This window comes from Trichoderma evansii, assembly GCF_050947405.1.
Source record: "Trichoderma evansii strain SZMC 28006 chromosome Unknown GGI43scaffold_28, whole genome shotgun sequence".
Classification (NCBI taxonomy): domain Eukaryota; kingdom Fungi; phylum Ascomycota; class Sordariomycetes; order Hypocreales; family Hypocreaceae; genus Trichoderma; species Trichoderma evansii.
The window spans coordinates 72,768-90,652 of record NW_028145178.1 but is presented as its reverse complement, the minus strand read 5'-3'; the positions used below and the strand labels follow the sequence as shown (position 1 = coordinate 90,652).

The window sequence follows — 17,885 nt, the reverse complement described above, 5'->3', positions numbered from 1 at the left end:
TGGCACTGCGACAAGGTCAAGGTCGAGCTTGAGCCACTCGCTGTTGGCTCGGCCTTCAGATAGCTCAATGCAGGCTCAAGAGGCCGTTAGAAGGCCTAGCGAATTAGTTTGCTTGCTGCATATTGCAAAGATGGAATTACGAGCCCTTCCAACATACCATTGAGCTAGGCCGCCGCGTGGCTTGTGGGCGCCTGTCAAAAAGCGCACATCACCACCCACCTCTGCTCAATCGGATCGCTGCAATCCCAACCACTAGCACAGCTCTCGCAGAATCGTCGCTCTCTTGGGCTCTCTGACCTGCCACTCAGGTACGCTCGTCCCCTTTTTTCGTCCCGCATGCAGCTAGGCCACGCATCGTGCATCGCGACTGACTCGACCACGTGGAGTCGGGTCTCTTTTGGGCGTTGGGCGGTGGTCATAATCACCAGATGGTCCCTTTTGGTCTGCAGGCAGTTCGCCGAACGTCGTATCCAACATGGCCCTGAGCACTAGCCAGCGGCGTACTACTTAGTTGCATGTAACCATCTCTCACATATCACAAAGCACTAGCATGGGATGCACTGGGACTATTAGTCGTGTATGTACTTTTTCTCATTATGCACATTCCGCCACACATTCGTCTTTCAGTGTTCTCTATGGGACAATCAAAACGCGGGCTAAAAAAATATAGAAGCTGTCCATCCGGGTATCAAATCTCCTTGCTCGAGTTTTATACAATACAACGAACGGCCACTAGTCTAAACTAGCGGATGTAACCCAACCCACATTCGAGCCAATTGCTGTAGCTCGTCATCATCGCTGCTTTTCCTATCATTCATAATTGCAAGGCATATCGATGAGTGTAAACATTAAAAGTTTATGTGTTGAATAACGCAATAAACCAAAATGAGAAGAAAATGGTGGCAACGGAAAAAAAGAAAAAAAGAAAAAGAAAAGGCGCGCAAACAAATGAAATCGTAGCTGAATAGGAAAGCAAAACTTTTTTCTATCGGCTATTCAAGCTCGGCGTGGTATTCGTATTCACTCGGGCCTCTTTGATATCAAAGTCGACCTGAACGTAGATGCCCTCCGCGTCGACGTTATGCCTGCTGCCAACAGTCGCCGAAGTCTCGCCGCCGTACTTGGGATTGTCATCTTCTTGGCTTCCCAGTATGCTGTGCTGGCTATTCGTCTGAAATCTCAAGTTGCTCAGAGCAGTACCTCGAGAGCGAAAAGAATTGGTTTTGCGTCCGTAGTGGGATGCGCCGCTTGTCTGGGAATCGTCCTTCTTGAAGATGATCTTATCGAACAGTGGCTTCGCTCCAGGAACGGACAAGGCGATTAGAGTAGCCCCTATCTCGGATGCTTCCACGCCCAACATGGGGTCGTATGACCATGATTCGTCCGTCTCCCACTGTCCCAGGATAACAAGAACCAGTCGAGCAATCGAAATCGCAATGACTCTGCATAGATTAAGTTAGCGAATGTCACTCAAAAGCGCTAAACTGCTTGAGCGAGTAAGATAGAGGCCACTTACGCAACACCGGGAAGCAAAATACCGGCCAGCTGGATCTTACGCTTACGAGACATCTCCAATGTCCGCAGCATCGCAATGGGGATACCAAAGAGGAGCAAGTCGCAGAGGAGTGACACCGAAGAGTTGACACTGTAAACAATACCCCATTGCAGGCAAGTATAGAGAGGAGCAACAGGCTCCCATCCATATGGCCAGTAGCCCGTGACCGGCTTGCAGTGGAAGATGAGCAGGAAGATCTGGGGGAGGAAACCGGCAATCAAGATGCAAAAGACAACCTTGATGGCTATCAGGAAGTTGTTGTGAAGCCCACAGACTCTGTAGTAAAAGGCCAAACCGGATATACGGCATAACAAGAGGGCTGTCGTGTAGAGGATATGTGCGACGAAATCCAGCACCTGCGTCTGAAGGACCGTGGGGACATCCAGCACATATTGGATAAAGGCAAAATGCCTGCCGGAGCCCAGGTTGATGAGCTCAATGCTTAATCCAACGAAGCATATTAACAGGGCCTAGTAAATACAAGAAACAAATTCGAGTCAGTTCAGTTCCCCATGCCTGTTTGCCTGCCGCCTCACGTTGATGAAAGCAAGTATAGGGGTCCTGTATGTCACTTACCAGTGAAAATGCGGCCAGCACATCGTCAATGCCTATACGCCGTACAATAAATGATCGAGATATCAGCCGTGTGACTACGACCAGAAACGTCAGGGCCGTCACGAAAACGATGCCGATAATCGACGGTCGGTCACGGCTCTCGCTCAAGAATGCGGCGGTGATGCCTGGTGGCACATTGCCATCCGCGATGGCTTGCTGAATGCGCGGGTCTACCATTATCCACAGGTAAGCAGAGGGCTGCTGCTACTGTTGGCTCCCGCAGTCGAGATTAGAAATACACAACGCCCGCAAGACGTGTATGTCGCCCGCGGTCCACCCGTATAATACCGTGTGTGTATTATACAAACGTTGCTCCTACATGTAGGCAGTCCAACGACAATAAAGGCGGCAATCCTGCCGAGAAGGAAAGAAAGAAAAAAGAGTACAGTAAATGAATGATATTACAGAGATCGATCCAGTGGGTGGCGAGGGGCATTACTGATATGTATGTAATGAACGATTGGGCTTGTGCCGGGTGGCTCCGTCAATGCCGCCCGTCCACAAAATTCTTCTACGAGCAAAGCATTTTACCTACATGCAGCTAGGGCCAGGATCATGCAAGGAAAAAGGTGGGAGAGGCTGGTTCCAGAAGATGTGCAGTGGCTGCGAGCTGGAACGGCCAGAGACGCCAACCGTATCGACCTTGCTAGCTCAATCCCGCGGATGTTCTGATTGTGACTAGAGTAAGACTGGACTTGCTCTGACAAAAACTAAGAAAACGAGGCTTGAGGAGGAGTGAAAACTCTGGTGCCCACCCAACACCATGATGAAATCTCCTATTTGCTCATTCCATCCGACGGCCACAAGTTGCTGTGTCGCCCTTTACTCATTCCGGCACTTCTTGACTTGGTCCACCACCCGCTCGCGGTGGAGTATCGCCGCAGCCAGTCTTCATCACAGTTGCACCTGAGGAGGGGTGCCTAGTTCGCTGCAGATGCCAAAACCGGTCTACTGGGACATTACATAAAGCAATCCGATAGGTCAGCCGAAGGGCCTCCTAAACCTCCTAAAGCTCACCAAGGCCAGCCACAACGCCACCTAATCACAGGACGGCGAGACGGCTGAGCAGAGTCGTTCTCATGGGCTGTGCGCTCGGTTTTTTGTGGAAAACATTGGCTTGGCTGAAAAAGATTCTCTTTTTTTTTTTTTTTTTTTTTGCGGAGAATTGGCTGAAGACCAAGTCTTTTACAAATGGTTGAGGCTCAGGGCCATGGCTAAGCGAATCCTTGACACATTGACAACGTGCCTGATTGTCACTTCATGGGTTAAAGTTTGACAGGCTCCGTGAAAGGGCCGTATTGAATTAGCATCTGCAAGGTGATAGAATACGCACAGTTTGGAAACACTGCTGCTCTTGACAACAGACTACTACATTTGCAATAGCCGTCCGGATATCTCTTCCTCATCATGAACAAGGATAGCCGTTTGAGGGGCTGCCAGGGATTGGACATTTGGTCGGCAGGAACACATCCGGATCTGACATCGGTCGACAGATGGCTCAAATGATTGACACGGATAGCAGAGGCCGCCTCAAAGAAAGATGACGCGGTTTGTCGAGCCGTCGATGGCGCCGCTGCTTTCTTTCGTGGGCCCTGAGCGCTATCAACATCAACCGCTCAACTAGTCTGAGCCTTTTTTGTGACATGGCCTCGCTAACTTTCTGGTCTCCCTCTCTCGCCCTCTCTTTCTCTTCTCGGGTTATAGCCCTTTCTCTTGTCTCTGCTCTTCAAACTCCATGATTCATAACACGGGAAAACGCCTAATCAGCTCGACTGAATAGCCGTGCCTTGTCGATTTACGCATTGCCACCCACAAAACAATGACCCTAGCTCGGCTCATGTAATAAAGCGAGACTCGCTGCTGTTTATGCGAACCTCGCCTGGTCTCCCCAAAAAGGTTCAGCGCGCGCCACAGCTCAATCGCTCGTAACAGCCACAAGGGAGAGCGTCGCGCTTGATTGCCTCCCTTTTCTCAACTAGCAAAAAGCTCGCGGCACCTTTCCGAGACGACACCAGCGCAGAAGCTTCAAACGCCAGCGACAGGCATCTGCGAACAGGCCAAGCGCCCCTCCGGCTCTGTTTACTGGAGATTTGATGACAGCTTCGCAGGGGAGCGACCGCAGTACCCCTGACAAAGCTGAATCGCTCTCCGCAGCACTATTGAATGATCCCCTGAACCTGCTTACAGCAGACGTGCTTTTTTTGCCATCGCCAGCGCCAAGTTTCTGCATGCATGCCAAGACAGCATAGTGCCAGAATCTCTGGGATTGTGGATGCCATGCAGTTCGTACTCGCCGCCCCTGGTCTATGCCTGTTCCTTTTAGCAGCGTAGCATCGCTATTTCCTTCGACTGCAGGTGTGTACCCCGTACTGCCAACTACCGTTTCCAAATCCTGCAGGCCTTGTGCCGATACCAGCAGCTCGGGGCAGATGGGATGTTTATCGACATCATAAATGTTCTTTGTTTGTTTCGGCCTTTGTCGTGAGAGCCACACTCGGTTGTCTCATACAAGTTACACTTCGTAGGCTAGCGATGGCAAGAGCCGGATGGAGTCTCTCAGATCGAGGCCTCTAAACTCTGCGCGAGTCAGCTTCACACACACATTGCGCTGGGACGGGCCACTGACAGCCACGGTCCGCCCATCGGTATGATCAGCCCGTAAACGCGAAAATCAAGTTGCCCAGAATAGCCTCGATCCAGCTTAGGCCGACGGGTCTCTCGCAACCCAAAGGCTTTTCCACTTTAACGGTGGATTGAAGCTAGGCAGAGGCTAGACAGAACTAGTTGTAGAGGCAGAGAACAAGATAAATTTTATTTACTAGCAATAGCATGTGCTCGTTAGGAACTGCCGCGACTTTTTTTCCATTCACTATCACTACTAGACGATTTTAGTCGGCCTTAAAAAAGAAGCGGAACGCATAGCCGACTGCAGGGACGATTCGCTAGACCGATGCAAAGCAGAGCTTTAACTGGATCTGGTTTAAAAAGGTCATATACCAAAGTCGTACTACCATCTATCCTTGGATTAACACAATTTCTCGGTACGAAGAGCGAGGTACTTCGCGCAAAGTATGAACGATGGTCTCTTCCACGCAGGAGGGCACACTATTGCAAAGACTAGCCGCTGGAGCAACCGAGCAAAAGGCCTAGAGCTGGCGAATGCAACGACGTCGGCATGGGGTTTTCTGATATGTGATGACTCGTCGTCTGCCAGAGCCCAGAACTATCTTCTTCTTCAGCTTCTTCTCTATTCTTACTTAGCGTACTAATTAGATACATCCCACTTCATCTGCCCGTCACAGCTATGAATAGGTACAATCAGGCATGAAACTCAGGGCTCGCTCTTGGGCCAAGGTTCTCGGTAAGTATTCCGTAATATACCTCGCGGAGTATGTACAGTAATCATAGTAGGTAGCGCCTATTCTCTTGTAGTAGTGCTGCTGACACCCTGGTACGCATCCGTATAACCATACGAGGGCCCTTGACAAGACCTCACCCACGTGCAACTTCGAAGAGAATGGCACGGTAGTATTTGAAACAGTTCGTCTCCCACAAAAAAGTATGCCCACCACCTCCTTGAAGAGCCAGTGACAATATTAATGATGCATCATTATCCCACTGCAACCAGGAAAGATTTAATAATCTTAATCAGCTGGCAACTGTACAGTGCATAAACGCGAGCAGTATAGCACTGTGGCGATGTCCCCCTACTGTCCATGGTGCCACAGCAGACTATCAATTGCAATTAGCCAAAATTCATGATGCCTTTCCTCTTAGCATCACCAGCAACGTCTGCCTTGCGAACTACTGTAGCACGCGCGCCTTGCCTTGACAGGTCACCAGGCACTAGGTCTAGTTGTTCATCCGGCTCGCTCTTAGCAGCGCGTCTAAGTCAAGAATGGACATCCTTGCGTCAGCAGAGCCACTCCCCAATATTGCCGCCCTTTGCAGAGCGCCCTGAGAGGCAAAAACCAAAACAAGAAATCACTTCGATAATATTGGCATGCTCACTCAGCTTCTATAATCAAAGCTGAGCTTGGGCCTGTTGCTGGCTTGCCTCCCCCTATCCCACACTATCTTCAGCTCTGCATGTGTATCTGCCCACACTAATGCCCGACGTCTCATTCGGCAATTTTCTCCGCCGCAGGAGTATTTTTCACTTCTTACGCTTCTTGGCAGACATATTCCCGAACACGGAATATTTGTTCCAAAGGCGCGTCTTGGCTGGGGTCAAATCTCCGATAGGAGCGAACCCCCGGACTTTTGCTCGCCCAACGCGTTGGGATGACTGCTTATTCTATCTGGTGCAACCCATACACGCGAGGCTGCCAGCCACACCAAAAGAAGCATAACGTCTATCAAACGGTCAAATGAGGTAAACTTTACGAATTTCTATAGTTTGGCTCGCTGAATGCCTTGATATTTACCCTACAGTGTTTCATTCTATATTTACTTGTAACATTAACTGCAAGCAAAGTCTCTTATTTTCAACTACTAAATTATTGTGATTGAACACATGATATTCTAGCCAAGAAGTGGAAGGAGGGAAGCCGCAAAAGATTACGCCCTGTTGCTGGATTACGCCCTGGTGTTGGCCAACCCACTTAATCCTTTTCAGAGAATCTATCTGATGCTATCCGAAGCAGTATGTGATATTATTTTTCATAGTAATATCTACCTATCCTTGAATAGCATCATCCATGACCCGATAGGTTAAGCATGTATATAAAAATTCATTACGAAAACCTATTACTCATTATACAAGCTTCTCCTTTTTGGATGAACAAAAGATCGGTACCCCCTTAAAAGCGCATCTTGATAGAAATTCACATTACCTCTTACAGAGAAGGACTACTAAAACCTCTGGATTTTGTAAGTGGCTGCGCGCTAAAGGCTAGGCGAGCAATTCATCGATACCAAGCCGGCAGGAAAATTGCCGGGGATAATAATGGGATACGAGCAGTGTTTGTAAATACAAAAGTCCTAGGTAGCATTTGAGCTAATCTATTAATGACTATGGAAAATCTATATATGAGGATGAATAGAGTATACCCAGACTCCTTAAGTCAGCACTACATAGTACTACTGCTCAAGCGCCTTGATCCAGTATAATTAAAAGAACGAAAATATTGATGCCTATCGAGGCCGCTAGATCAAACACGCAAAAAATGATGACCAATGGTAGCATTGGGTACGACTATGAGCCATTTTCTTCGTATTTTTGTTAGTTTGTCTTCTTTCCCGCTTTCTTCCCCCACGGAACACTAAATCTGAAGCCGGCAGTGTTCCATTTCTTGACACGGAATAGGTAATACAGGGTAATCGCCGTAAAGATATTGAATGCAATGTACGCCCAAACGATGCCATAGTTGCGCCACCTATCGCTCCAGTAGATCCTTGACCCAGCCAAGTATTGGTCTGCATTGCTAAGCTGGCAGTAGCGGCACTGATCTGTGGCTGATGGGTTTTGTAGCTGTCCTGGTGCTTGCTGTAGAAATGCGGCCAGATATTCACCACAAGTTTGGTTGGAAGGAGGATTGAATATAGACAGCTCGCTTTCCGAACAAACAATCGGTCGTCCATGGAGCTCTGTTGCAACGATGCCACCTACCCAATAAGTAAAAACGGAGACGCGCCACATGAATAGCCAAAATCCTGGTAGTGCAGATGGTGTCTGTAAAACACCGTTGAACATGGTACTCATTAACACCAAGAAAGTCACGAGACTGGCGGCTGTCTGCGCATCCGGCATAGCGACGATAATCATATGCGCGAATGAGCTCGCGAAGATGAAGAGCTGCATGATGAATAATAGAACCAGGATCTGCCGTATGGACTCTTGAATACCAATGACAGGGTAGTAGAAACAGGCGAATACGAGAACACCCATGATGATCTGATATGGAATCTCAACGAACACGTTTGCAAGTATAAAGGCTTTCCACGAGTAAGCTTTGCTTGGACGTTCACGGACTTCGTATAATGATCTCTGAGTAACAAAGAGAGGTTGAATCTGAAGACACTGTGTTAGCCCATATCGATGAAAGCCCACGTCGTGGTAATCTTACCTGCTGTACGATTGTAGAAAAGATAGTCGTGACCATGAAGACGGAAAAGATAACATTCTGCATCCCTGCCAAAGATGAATCCGCATCGAAAAACGAAAAGCCGATAAAGAGTCCAGCGGCGGTTCCCAGCAAAAACTTTGCGAAAATGTAGGTAGGCATTCGCCAATATTGCTGAAAGATTCGGAACGTCACCTCCCAGAGCTGAACCGAAAAGGACGTGGCAAACTCTGACTGGGACGAAGCATCTTCTGCACCCGGGCCCTCGGCTAATTTCTCTTCGTGGATGCGATCGAGCTCAGTATGAACTTTTTCGAATTCTGAAGCAGATTTCCATACTGAGGGCCATTCTTCTCCTTTGTCATTGCTTCCTTTGTTTACGATTTCAAGCATGTACTCGGCGGGATTCTCTTCATCGCCGCATTTGCGAGCTCCGTTTGCCTCAAAGTAATCCAACAGAGTACGCGAATTTGCGCCAATATCTCCAAAGTAAACAGTCTTTCCGCCCTTGGCCAAGAAAAGTAAACGATCAAAAGTCTGGAAGAGAATAGCGCTGGGTTGATGTACAGTGCAGAGAATTGCCTGGCCAGAATCAGCCAACTTGCGAAGAAACGAGCAAATGGCCCATGAACTCTGAGAATCGAGACCGCTGGTTGGCTCGTCGAGGAAGAGGAGTAGCTTTGGCTTGGCGGCGAGCTCAACTCCGATGGTAAGCAGTTTCCGCTGTTCGACGTTAAGACCTTCGCCTGGGACACCGACAACGGCATTTGCAAATTCCTCCATGTTGAGCATCTTGATGACTTCCTCGACAAATGCGAATTTCTCTTTTTTGCTGACAGATTTAGGTTGGCGTAGCATGGCACTGAATCTCAAGCTCTCACGAACTGTGGCGGTTTCGAGATGTAGATCTAGTCTTTTGGTCAGTACTGGCTTAAACAGAAGTGAACTCATGTTTAAACTTACCCTGTTGTTGGACATAACCAGTTTTTCTCTGGAAGCTGGGATCTCGTGGCTTGCCATTTACAAGCATATCGCCGGTAATGACACCCATTGTGGTTCGTTGAGCGAGTACATCGAGAAGGGTCGTCTTTCCTGCACCAGAAACTCCCATCAGTGCAGTTAACGTGCCTGGTTTTACCCAGCCAGATACATGATCCAAAAGTCTGCGGTCCTCGTTTTTAATCTTAATGTCGTAAACAACGTTTCTCCAAGTAAAAAGGTCCCGCTGCGGTTCTAATCCGCCAATATTGGAGCCAGCAGTATCTGTTCCATTAACCCCTTTTTCATCGACCACAACGTCAGTCCTGGCAGGGCCGGTATTTCCTTTCAAGAGATGTGCAGGAACATGGCCTCGTCGGAAAACTAGAGCCTCAGCGGTGCTTGTCGTTGAAGAATTCAGCTCCGTGGCGATAAAGTATATGGCCATGAAAAAGAACAGGAAGCCCATCAAAATACCAAAGTTTCGCCAAACATGGGAGTAATAATACTCGTAATTCGTTGCAATGAAGGCATCTCCGCTTACAGTTGCGCTACCTGCAACAGCACCTGGGACGGGACAGATCCAAGAATCGCCGACCTGGGGGCTGTATGGAGGGACAAAGGGAGAGCCGCATGGAAATTCTTGACCGTGGAATTCGTTGGCGACCAGGATTTCAAAAGCATAGTAGATTGGATTGATCCATCTAATCCAGCTAAACCAAGGATGCATTGACGGCACTGTAATGGTAAATCCTGTATAGATGACAAGAGCCAGAACTAAAATTCCTGCAAGAGACATGGCCTGAGAGACAGTTCTGGTAATCGCAGCCATTGTTCTGAAAATCGCGCTCATGACAAAGATTGAGATATAACCAATAAGATAATAGATAAAAAACTGCGATGCGGTTCTTCTCAGCCCAGCCATAAAATAGAGGATAATATTGAAGACTGTGGCAGTGATGAATTTGATTGGGATATCGGCAGCGATACCTGCAGCCGCTTCAGTAGCTGGATGATAGAAGGCATACGATGCATGTTTTTCAACAATAGGCCGCTGGGAGTACAAGTTATTGATTTCGGAGATAGCCGTCAAAGCATTTAGCAAAATGGCCACGAACAAAACCGAACCTTTGGCGTAGAACCCGGACGTGTTGTTAGGAGTGTCAAAGAATATGGAGCCGATGATGAGAGCCATGACGATCTGGACCACGGTAGATGCCATAGTAGCAGACATGTTATTCCATATGCGCTGATATGCACGTTTTGTGTTGAACCTGATTTGCATCGGAATACTGATGATATACGGTGACTTGGGTCGCATTCTCTTGGCTTGTCTGTAGTTTTTCTGCTGTCGGAAATGCGCAAGACTCTCTCCCTGGCGCTCGCCACCGAATTCCTCCTCGTATTGATCGAGATCTTTCTGTAACATTTTGAACTCGGGGGATTGTAGCCAAAGCCGTTCAAAATCCTCTGGAGTTCGAGGTACTCTCATTTCCCATCCCTCACGAGCTTGACGCTCCACGGGATTGGTAACCGAGGTCAAGAAATCTCCAGTTGTCTGACGCGGGGGGCAGTACCAGCCCTGTTTCTCGAAATACGCCCTCGCTTGGTTTGCTGGCCCAAAGTAGATCTGCCGACCTTCGTAGAGTACTGTGGCTTTGTCAAAGAGGTCGTAGATGGCCTGACTGGCTTGATAGATGGCAACCGCATGAGCAAGGTTACCTAGGTCGGCAGCTGTGCGCAATGATTGAACGAATTTAAATGCTGTTGCTGAGTCGAGTCCTCGGGTGCTATTAATTCATTAGATATATACTATTTAGAATGTATAGATGAACGAACCTGTTATCCCAAGAAGAAAATGGCGAACCGGCCAAAACCATCTCTGCAATACTGACACGCTTTCTTTCACCTCCAGATACTCCGCGAATAAAGTCATTGCCGACTTTGGTATTGTAGGTATGAGTGAGTCCAAACACGGCCATAACGACTTTGGCAATATAACGACAATATTGGGCACGAGGCATGTCACCGACACGGTGGGATGGTGTTCTGACTGAAGCTGCAAATTCAAGTGTTTGACCAACAGTAAGATGAGGAAAGTGCTTATCAACCTGTGTACTGGATTAGCTGCCAATTCACAAAGAAATGCGAAAATGCCCTCTTCGTGGGTTCGAAATGCGATTGGTAAGTGAACAACATACCTCTTGGTTATAAATGGCCTCACCCTTGAATTCCTTTTTCATTTGCTTTTGTGGGATACCGTTATAGCTAATATTTGAGCCTTCTCCGAGGTTTAGGCCATGTAATTCGCCACAAATAGATTTAAGAAGCGTGCTGCAACCAGAGCCAGGACGTCCAAGGACAACTAGGAGTTCACCGCTTTTGACAAGTCCATTAAAGTTGTTCAGAATATGCTTTGGCTCCTTTTTTCCGAAGCTGAATAACTCTCCAATCCTCAATGGTGCCAATAGAACAGATCCCACGGTCTGTTGAAGTTGAACCGCATCTCCAGAGCCGTACACGTCAAGATTTCGAAATGAGACACCTATTTGTCGATCTGAAAGGCCCTTTTCACCAAGTTCTCGGATGAAGCGAAGTAACCACTTTGATAAATCAAATTCGCGGCGATCAGGGTCGAGGGTGGCATCATATTCGTCAACGGTACCAAGGCCAACTGATTGACGGCGAGTAGGAGCGGCAACACTAGACTGACGGCGTGAAAGTGCAGTGGCAATGCGTTTGAGTTCGGTCCTGTCATCCTGTGCCATTATAGACTCTCCATCGTACGTATTAGAGCGACTCAAAGCTGAGGGGAAGGTGCTGGCGTCATTGTCGGAATCTCTCGAGTGAGTTTCGCGGGGACTCCTCTCTGCTGAAGATCCCTCTCCTTCATCATAGTCTTCTGCAGAAATTAACATTTGGTTGCTGCGATGGGTGGAAATCTCGTTTCTTTCCAAGCCCCCATCTACAACTTCTTTGGCGTCTTCGTTCTGTGCCATTTTGATTGATTGAATGGCCTACAAATTCACCAAGGGAGCTGAGCATGATGACGTTAAATACCACGAGACGAAGCTCTGTATAAGTAGCAGCAAGTTTACACGCCATTGATAACCTTAAACCAGTGCAAGTTTGCAGTAACCCGAAGTCGGGCTCCCGGAGTATTAGCCATGCCAACGCTTGGCAGCAAGCCAAAAACCTTGTATGGGGCCAATGGCTTGCATAGCCAACAGAGCTTTTGCACCGTGCGCATCTCGAGATATAGGTCTAATAGCTAAATCGCCCCTATCAGAGGCTATGCGAGAGCATCCCCTAATGCGAAGTGCAAATCGTCGGGTTGGCGGACTTTGACGATCCCGCCCCTGTAGCCCAAGTCCGTCATACGCGGAGCTTGGTCAGCGATACGCCGATCATCCAGCTATGAAACAATACATTCCATTTGCTTTGCTGCCATCTTCTTGACAGTTGACCATTTGATCGTATACTTTATGCACGACATTGTCCATCTATTTAATTGGCACAAGAGATGGACAAGTCCAAAAGTCAATTGCTAGCTATTGGTGATGAAAATGCGCTTACACAGGCCTCGACTTTCCAATAACTACATACCGAGGCCAACAGTCAATTTCAGCTTCTCTGCTCACGCATTGGGACTCAAGCAGGCGATTTGCAGCGGTGCGAGCCTGTGGCTTCTGAATAGCGGCTGACGGCGTTGAGTCTGTTGAGCCTCGAAGTTTTGGATTGGCTCGTCAAACTAAAGTTTGAAACTGGCGCGAACCGCCGAGAGCTGATACTGCTTTTGATGCGCCCGGGAGTCCAGAGGCTCGGACCCTTGCAAGCACCCGCTGCTCTATACATGTATTTGATTCAAGTTCCGTATGCATCTCACCGTCATTGCCGCGCGGGCCTCTAAGCCTTAGCGCTGGTAGTCTTTACGCAAACGGCCGTCGGGGGAGAGCCGTCAATTGATGTTAGCACCGCCCCGGCTCCTATAGCTAGGGCGACAAATACGTGTAGAGATTGCCAAGGATTGAAATCTCGCGCCGCATCTTTAAGTACGACAAGATGCGCTGGGCGCGCCACAGCATCATTGTGGCAAACGGCCGTCTTCTCTAGAGAGAGAGTCTAGAGTCTAGAGTCCATAGTAAAGGCAAGCGGATGAGAGCGAGTCCTGGCTATGATCGCAGCAATTTCGTGTAGAAAGGACAGTACGGGATCGCTGTGCATTTACGTGTACATACACAAGTCAACTGAATCATTCTTCATGATTTAGCGTTATTACTGAATAATAGAATATCATCGAAATAGTCCAGTTCACTCAATATGGAAAGACACACAGCATCTCAAGATCGTTTGTGGCGTCTCTAGCGGACTTTGTCTGCCTTACTAAGTGGGGATGCAGCTGCGGCGAAGCATCGGGCTCGGAAAAGCCCCTCTGCTCTCCTGAGTTGATCTTCCGATTTTCCGATCTTAATGATATCAGTTGCTCTGCCATTTCTGAGATCCAGGCCCCGCTGACAAAGAACGAATGTCGCACTCTACGCTCAAGTCCGAGCCCGAAATCCGCCCATGCTCAGCATGCCATCATCCTCCAAACAAGCTCCGCGGACCTACCGCAGCAATCACAAGCCTCAGTGCCCTGCGCCAAGGGGCAGAGTCCGGGTGCCTTTCATGTTCTATCTTGAACGCGGGCATTGATGGCGTCATTGGCGATGATGCGCCCCTGGACGGCCAAATTCAGAATACCGTCGAAAGGCTCCGCGTGGACATAAACATGACGGCATCAGGGCAGAGTCTTAACTTGACCCTCTTTAAACGCCAGATGGAGATTTCCGTTTTTGCTCCCCCACCATCCAGTAAGACTTAAACTCAATTAGAACGCACGTGTCGTTGTTCAGAGCTGGGAGCTAGATATCTTGTAGACTTTGATGAGCTGTTCTGCCACGTACGGAATACTAATCCTTGATTCCACCAGAGACCCCTGAACTCGAAATCTTATTTCCAAACGTGCCAGTCGGAGTTTTAGAGCTACCTAAAACTACAAACTCTGAAGCTAGTTTCGAATGGGTGACAGAGAAACTCAGACAATGCGACAACAGCCATGGATGCTATCGGAAGCGCTCAAACTTGGCAGTGACCCTGCCGAGGAGAATCCTCGACGTAGGTTCTACAAATAGTAGACACGTTCGTTTAAAAGAACTTGATGCCAAAGACAGCGCGGTACCAAAGTACGCATGCTTGAGCCACTGTTGGGGCACTTCACGGCCTTCGAAAACAGTCGCAGCCAACCTTGATTCGCACAAAAACGGAATCTCATGGAGTTCACTGCCATCCGTTTTTCGAGATTCTATCACCTATGCGCGTAAATTAGGAATATCACTAATGTGGATCGACAGTCTCTGCATTGTACAAGATGATAGAGAGGACTGGAGAATCGAAGCTGCCAAGATGGCCTCAATCTACCAGAACGCATATCTCGTACTCTGTGCATCTAAATCTCCCAATTCAGAAGATGGTCTTTTTGGCGGAATTGGCAGAGAGTCGAATCCCACCATAATCCCTATTCCGTCTCTGAGTCCAGGATCTGCATTATGCTTTCGCAGGTCGTTTACGCATTTACCTGGCTACATGGACCAAAAGCTAGCCAAGAAGTCTCCCCTTCCAACTTTTAGTCGCGGGTGGATATTTCAGGAGCGTCTCCTAGCGTCAAGAGTTCTTCACTTTGGACCACAAGAGCTCTCATGGGAGTGCTTGGAGGAATCTGCCTGCCAGTGCACTGGTAAATATTCTTCTTCGACCAGCAGTGGAGCTGTTGATACAGCTCTTACGATGTCTGCACAGCGGATATTGAAACCCAAAACAATTTTTAACGAAGACTACTGGAAACAGCTCGATGGCACCAAACTCATCAAGGTTTGGCACATGTTGGTAGAAGATTATACGAGGTTACATCTTACTTTTGAGAGTGATATTTTTCCAGCAATGTCAGGTATCGCGAAAAGTTTCCAGCAATATACAAAATCGGAATATGTTGCTGGAATGTGGGAGAAATCTTTACTATCTGACCTGGCATGGTACAAAGAAAACACGTCCGACAGCTCGACGGAGAAATGGTATCAACGCCCGAAAGTATGGAGAGCTCCAACATGGTCTTGGGCCTCGGCACTGGGCCCCATTCAGTTTCTTGATATAGGAAATGGCTTGGTTCCTTTGTGTGAACTAGAAGAAGTGAAGTGTTTGCCCTACCAGTCAGATCCAACTGGCGAGCTTAGAAGCGGCCGCCTCTTACTACGTGGCCATCTTATATCGACTTCAATCCAGTATAGGCCATCCGTGAAACAAGGTTCAAAGGCACCATTCGACGTATACGAACTTGATATTATGCAAAGGCAAGTGGGCAATGTATGGGCAGATTACGACTCATCTCTGCCGGGAATTGATCACGTTGCTTCAGGAACTCCTGTAAAATGCTTGATGCTCACGACAAGGCCTGACTCGGGATCATTGACGCTCCTCCTGCTGACTCAAATTGGCTACGATGATCAAAATTGCTGCGCTGAGTGGAAGCGACTAGGTTTGATCCAAATATCGAAGCCTCCCACAGTACTCCAGGATGCCAAAGAGTATTGGTTCGACCTCTTCAAATCTCAGTTAACTGAAACGGCGCTGGTGAAAATTATTTGACAGCTACCCTGTGATTTTCTCTATATAAGCGAGATGGGTATGGGCTTTCAAAGAAGAAATAAGAGCGCCTCGCTTTATTCTTAGCTATATTGAAATCTATCGCTGAGACCAACAGTTTAAAGAGATGCATAGATATCTGCATTGTGTAACAAATGGCTCTATAGTCATGAGGAGAAGGTTGATGAATATATATATATATATTAAGAAAATAGATAGAGTGCATGATTAGAGTATGCTTCACTTAAAATTCACTGTTCATAAAGTCTTGACTAGAATTAACAAGATAATAAATAGTTAAAATGTGATGAATGGAACGCAACACCGCCATTAATCTTCAGTAATATACATGCTATAGATTCTACGGACAAACAAGCACCGTCTTAAAACCGCCATTACTCTGATTGGTCTTTCTTAGAGCCATTGTCGTATAGTAACCTTGAGCTCACTATACATACGCCCATATAGGGTAGACCTCTCTTCTTACCCTCAGATTATTTTTCTATCCCTATTTCTTTATTGCTCGGAGGGATCTACCAGTACAACCCCAGTCACAAATGAATAAGTGAGATGCATAATACTACGTCAGGCAATAAAAGGCTAATGAAAGGAATGAAGGGGGATTAAAATTGCCTTGGAAAAAGTAAACTTTCAAAAATAATACTCTACACACAATTATAAAGGATTTTGTTTAACAGGCGCTCGATATTCTCATATGACGTAGACGTGATAAGAAGTTTGGATATTAGCAAAAATTGCAACTTTAACATGACAAAAGTCACAGATGCGCGATATTTTAGTAGAATTTTGTTCAAATTAGGCCGAATAGACTCACTTGACATTACTTAGAGCTTCGTAGCAAACCAGGCCGTAGCAGGCACTTATTTCATGTATCCATCGACAAGTTCCTAAAATATGTCGGCACTTTCTCAACAACTACGTAATTAAAGTCGAAGTACGCGTCAGCCACGGGATTGGATAGAACATTCATAGAATCATTTCATAATTCGGATACATATCAGACTATAGTCTATATAATACCGATCTATCGGAAGAAATGCATCAGAATCACACCATCGCATGGAGTCTATCATTAATGCTGTCGGCCTTGGTCCGACGAAAGATTCCAAATCAAGCATTCCGAGGCCGAAAATAGAATTAATATCACTATTTTCATGATATAGCCAACTATAGCGTCCCCGTTTAAGAAAATGCAACTACCTACAGTGAGATTAGTTGGTGGGTCTCATAAAGCAAGGATCATCATTTATCAACTGTTGCCGTTTCTTGGCCGTTCCAGGATCCGCTACGGAATATGCACTCCGTACGTGTATTGAGATGGATTATGTTCAAGTAAATTGGATTTACTTCTCTGAGGGCCGTATCCTAACTGGTCTCGACCCAAGTCCATGTGTTTTGCACTTTTGGTTCTTCGCCCAAGCCATATCAGCACTCTATTCAGAGTCTAACAGTTTTGACATTCTTGATCTGGAATGTACAAGTATTATTACTACCATATCAAGCATACGATTACGAAGACTGAGTAAGACATGTGGATAATTTTCACCAGTAAAGGTAGGAGAGATTAGGCAGGTCATCACAGAGGATAAATAAGCTAGTATTTCTTTACGAACAATCCACGAAGATATTCAAGGCCAAAGATTAGCATTTGGTAGAGAACTACTGCATATTATACAGCTGATATCGGTATGAGAATTCGCCGAATACACACATGCCTTGAACAGCTAGATCATCATCTTCTCCTCTATTATTTCCATCAAGTATGCCGAGTCTCTGATTTAGGATGGTGTTGTCAAGTGCTTCCAGTAATAATTCCTATAAATAGTAATACACCGAAGATGCTACTAATCGTACTTCCAAACGGGAAATCAAGCACTTGCTGACCTACCACATAGACTGCTATGATTATTCACAGGTTGTATGATAGGTAAAACCGGTATACTAGTTCTTCGGCGGGAGTGCCTACAATAGAT

General features: G+C 47.1%; 3 protein-coding genes across 3 annotated transcripts; 1 reads left to right on the top strand and 2 right to left on the bottom strand.

Annotated features, from left to right (window-relative positions):
• Positions 1-985: 985 nt before the first annotated feature.
• Positions 986-2,347, bottom strand: GGI43DRAFT_387897 (uncharacterized protein; the record flags this gene model as incomplete). The annotated part of the gene is made up of 3 exons (XM_083203996.1): positions 986-1,442; positions 1,517-2,025; positions 2,132-2,347. 3 exons carry the CDS (start codon positions 2,345-2,347, stop codon positions 986-988), a joined length of 1,182 nt encoding a protein of 393 aa, XP_083056161.1.
• Positions 2,348-7,158: 4,811 nt separating this feature from the next.
• On the bottom strand, positions 7,159-12,247 carry GGI43DRAFT_416435 (ABC-2 type transporter-domain-containing protein). The gene is made up of 5 exons (XM_083207291.1): positions 11,415-12,247; positions 11,053-11,324; positions 9,199-11,003; positions 8,239-9,143; positions 7,159-8,183 (listed from the first exon to the last, which is right to left on the bottom strand). Exons 1-5 carry the CDS (start codon positions 12,210-12,212, stop codon positions 7,395-7,397), a joined length of 4,569 nt encoding a protein of 1,522 aa, XP_083056160.1. The 5' UTR covers positions 12,213-12,247; the 3' UTR covers positions 7,159-7,394.
• Positions 12,248-13,691: 1,444 nt separating this feature from the next.
• Positions 13,692-16,124, top strand: GGI43DRAFT_416432 (HET domain-containing protein). The gene is made up of 2 exons (XM_083207290.1): positions 13,692-14,066; positions 14,186-16,124. The coding sequence occupies exons 1-2, from the start codon at positions 13,739-13,741 to the stop codon at positions 15,892-15,894; spliced, it is 2,037 nt and encodes a 678-aa protein (XP_083056159.1). The 5' UTR covers positions 13,692-13,738; the 3' UTR covers positions 15,895-16,124.
• Positions 16,125-17,885: the final 1,761 nt, after the last annotated feature.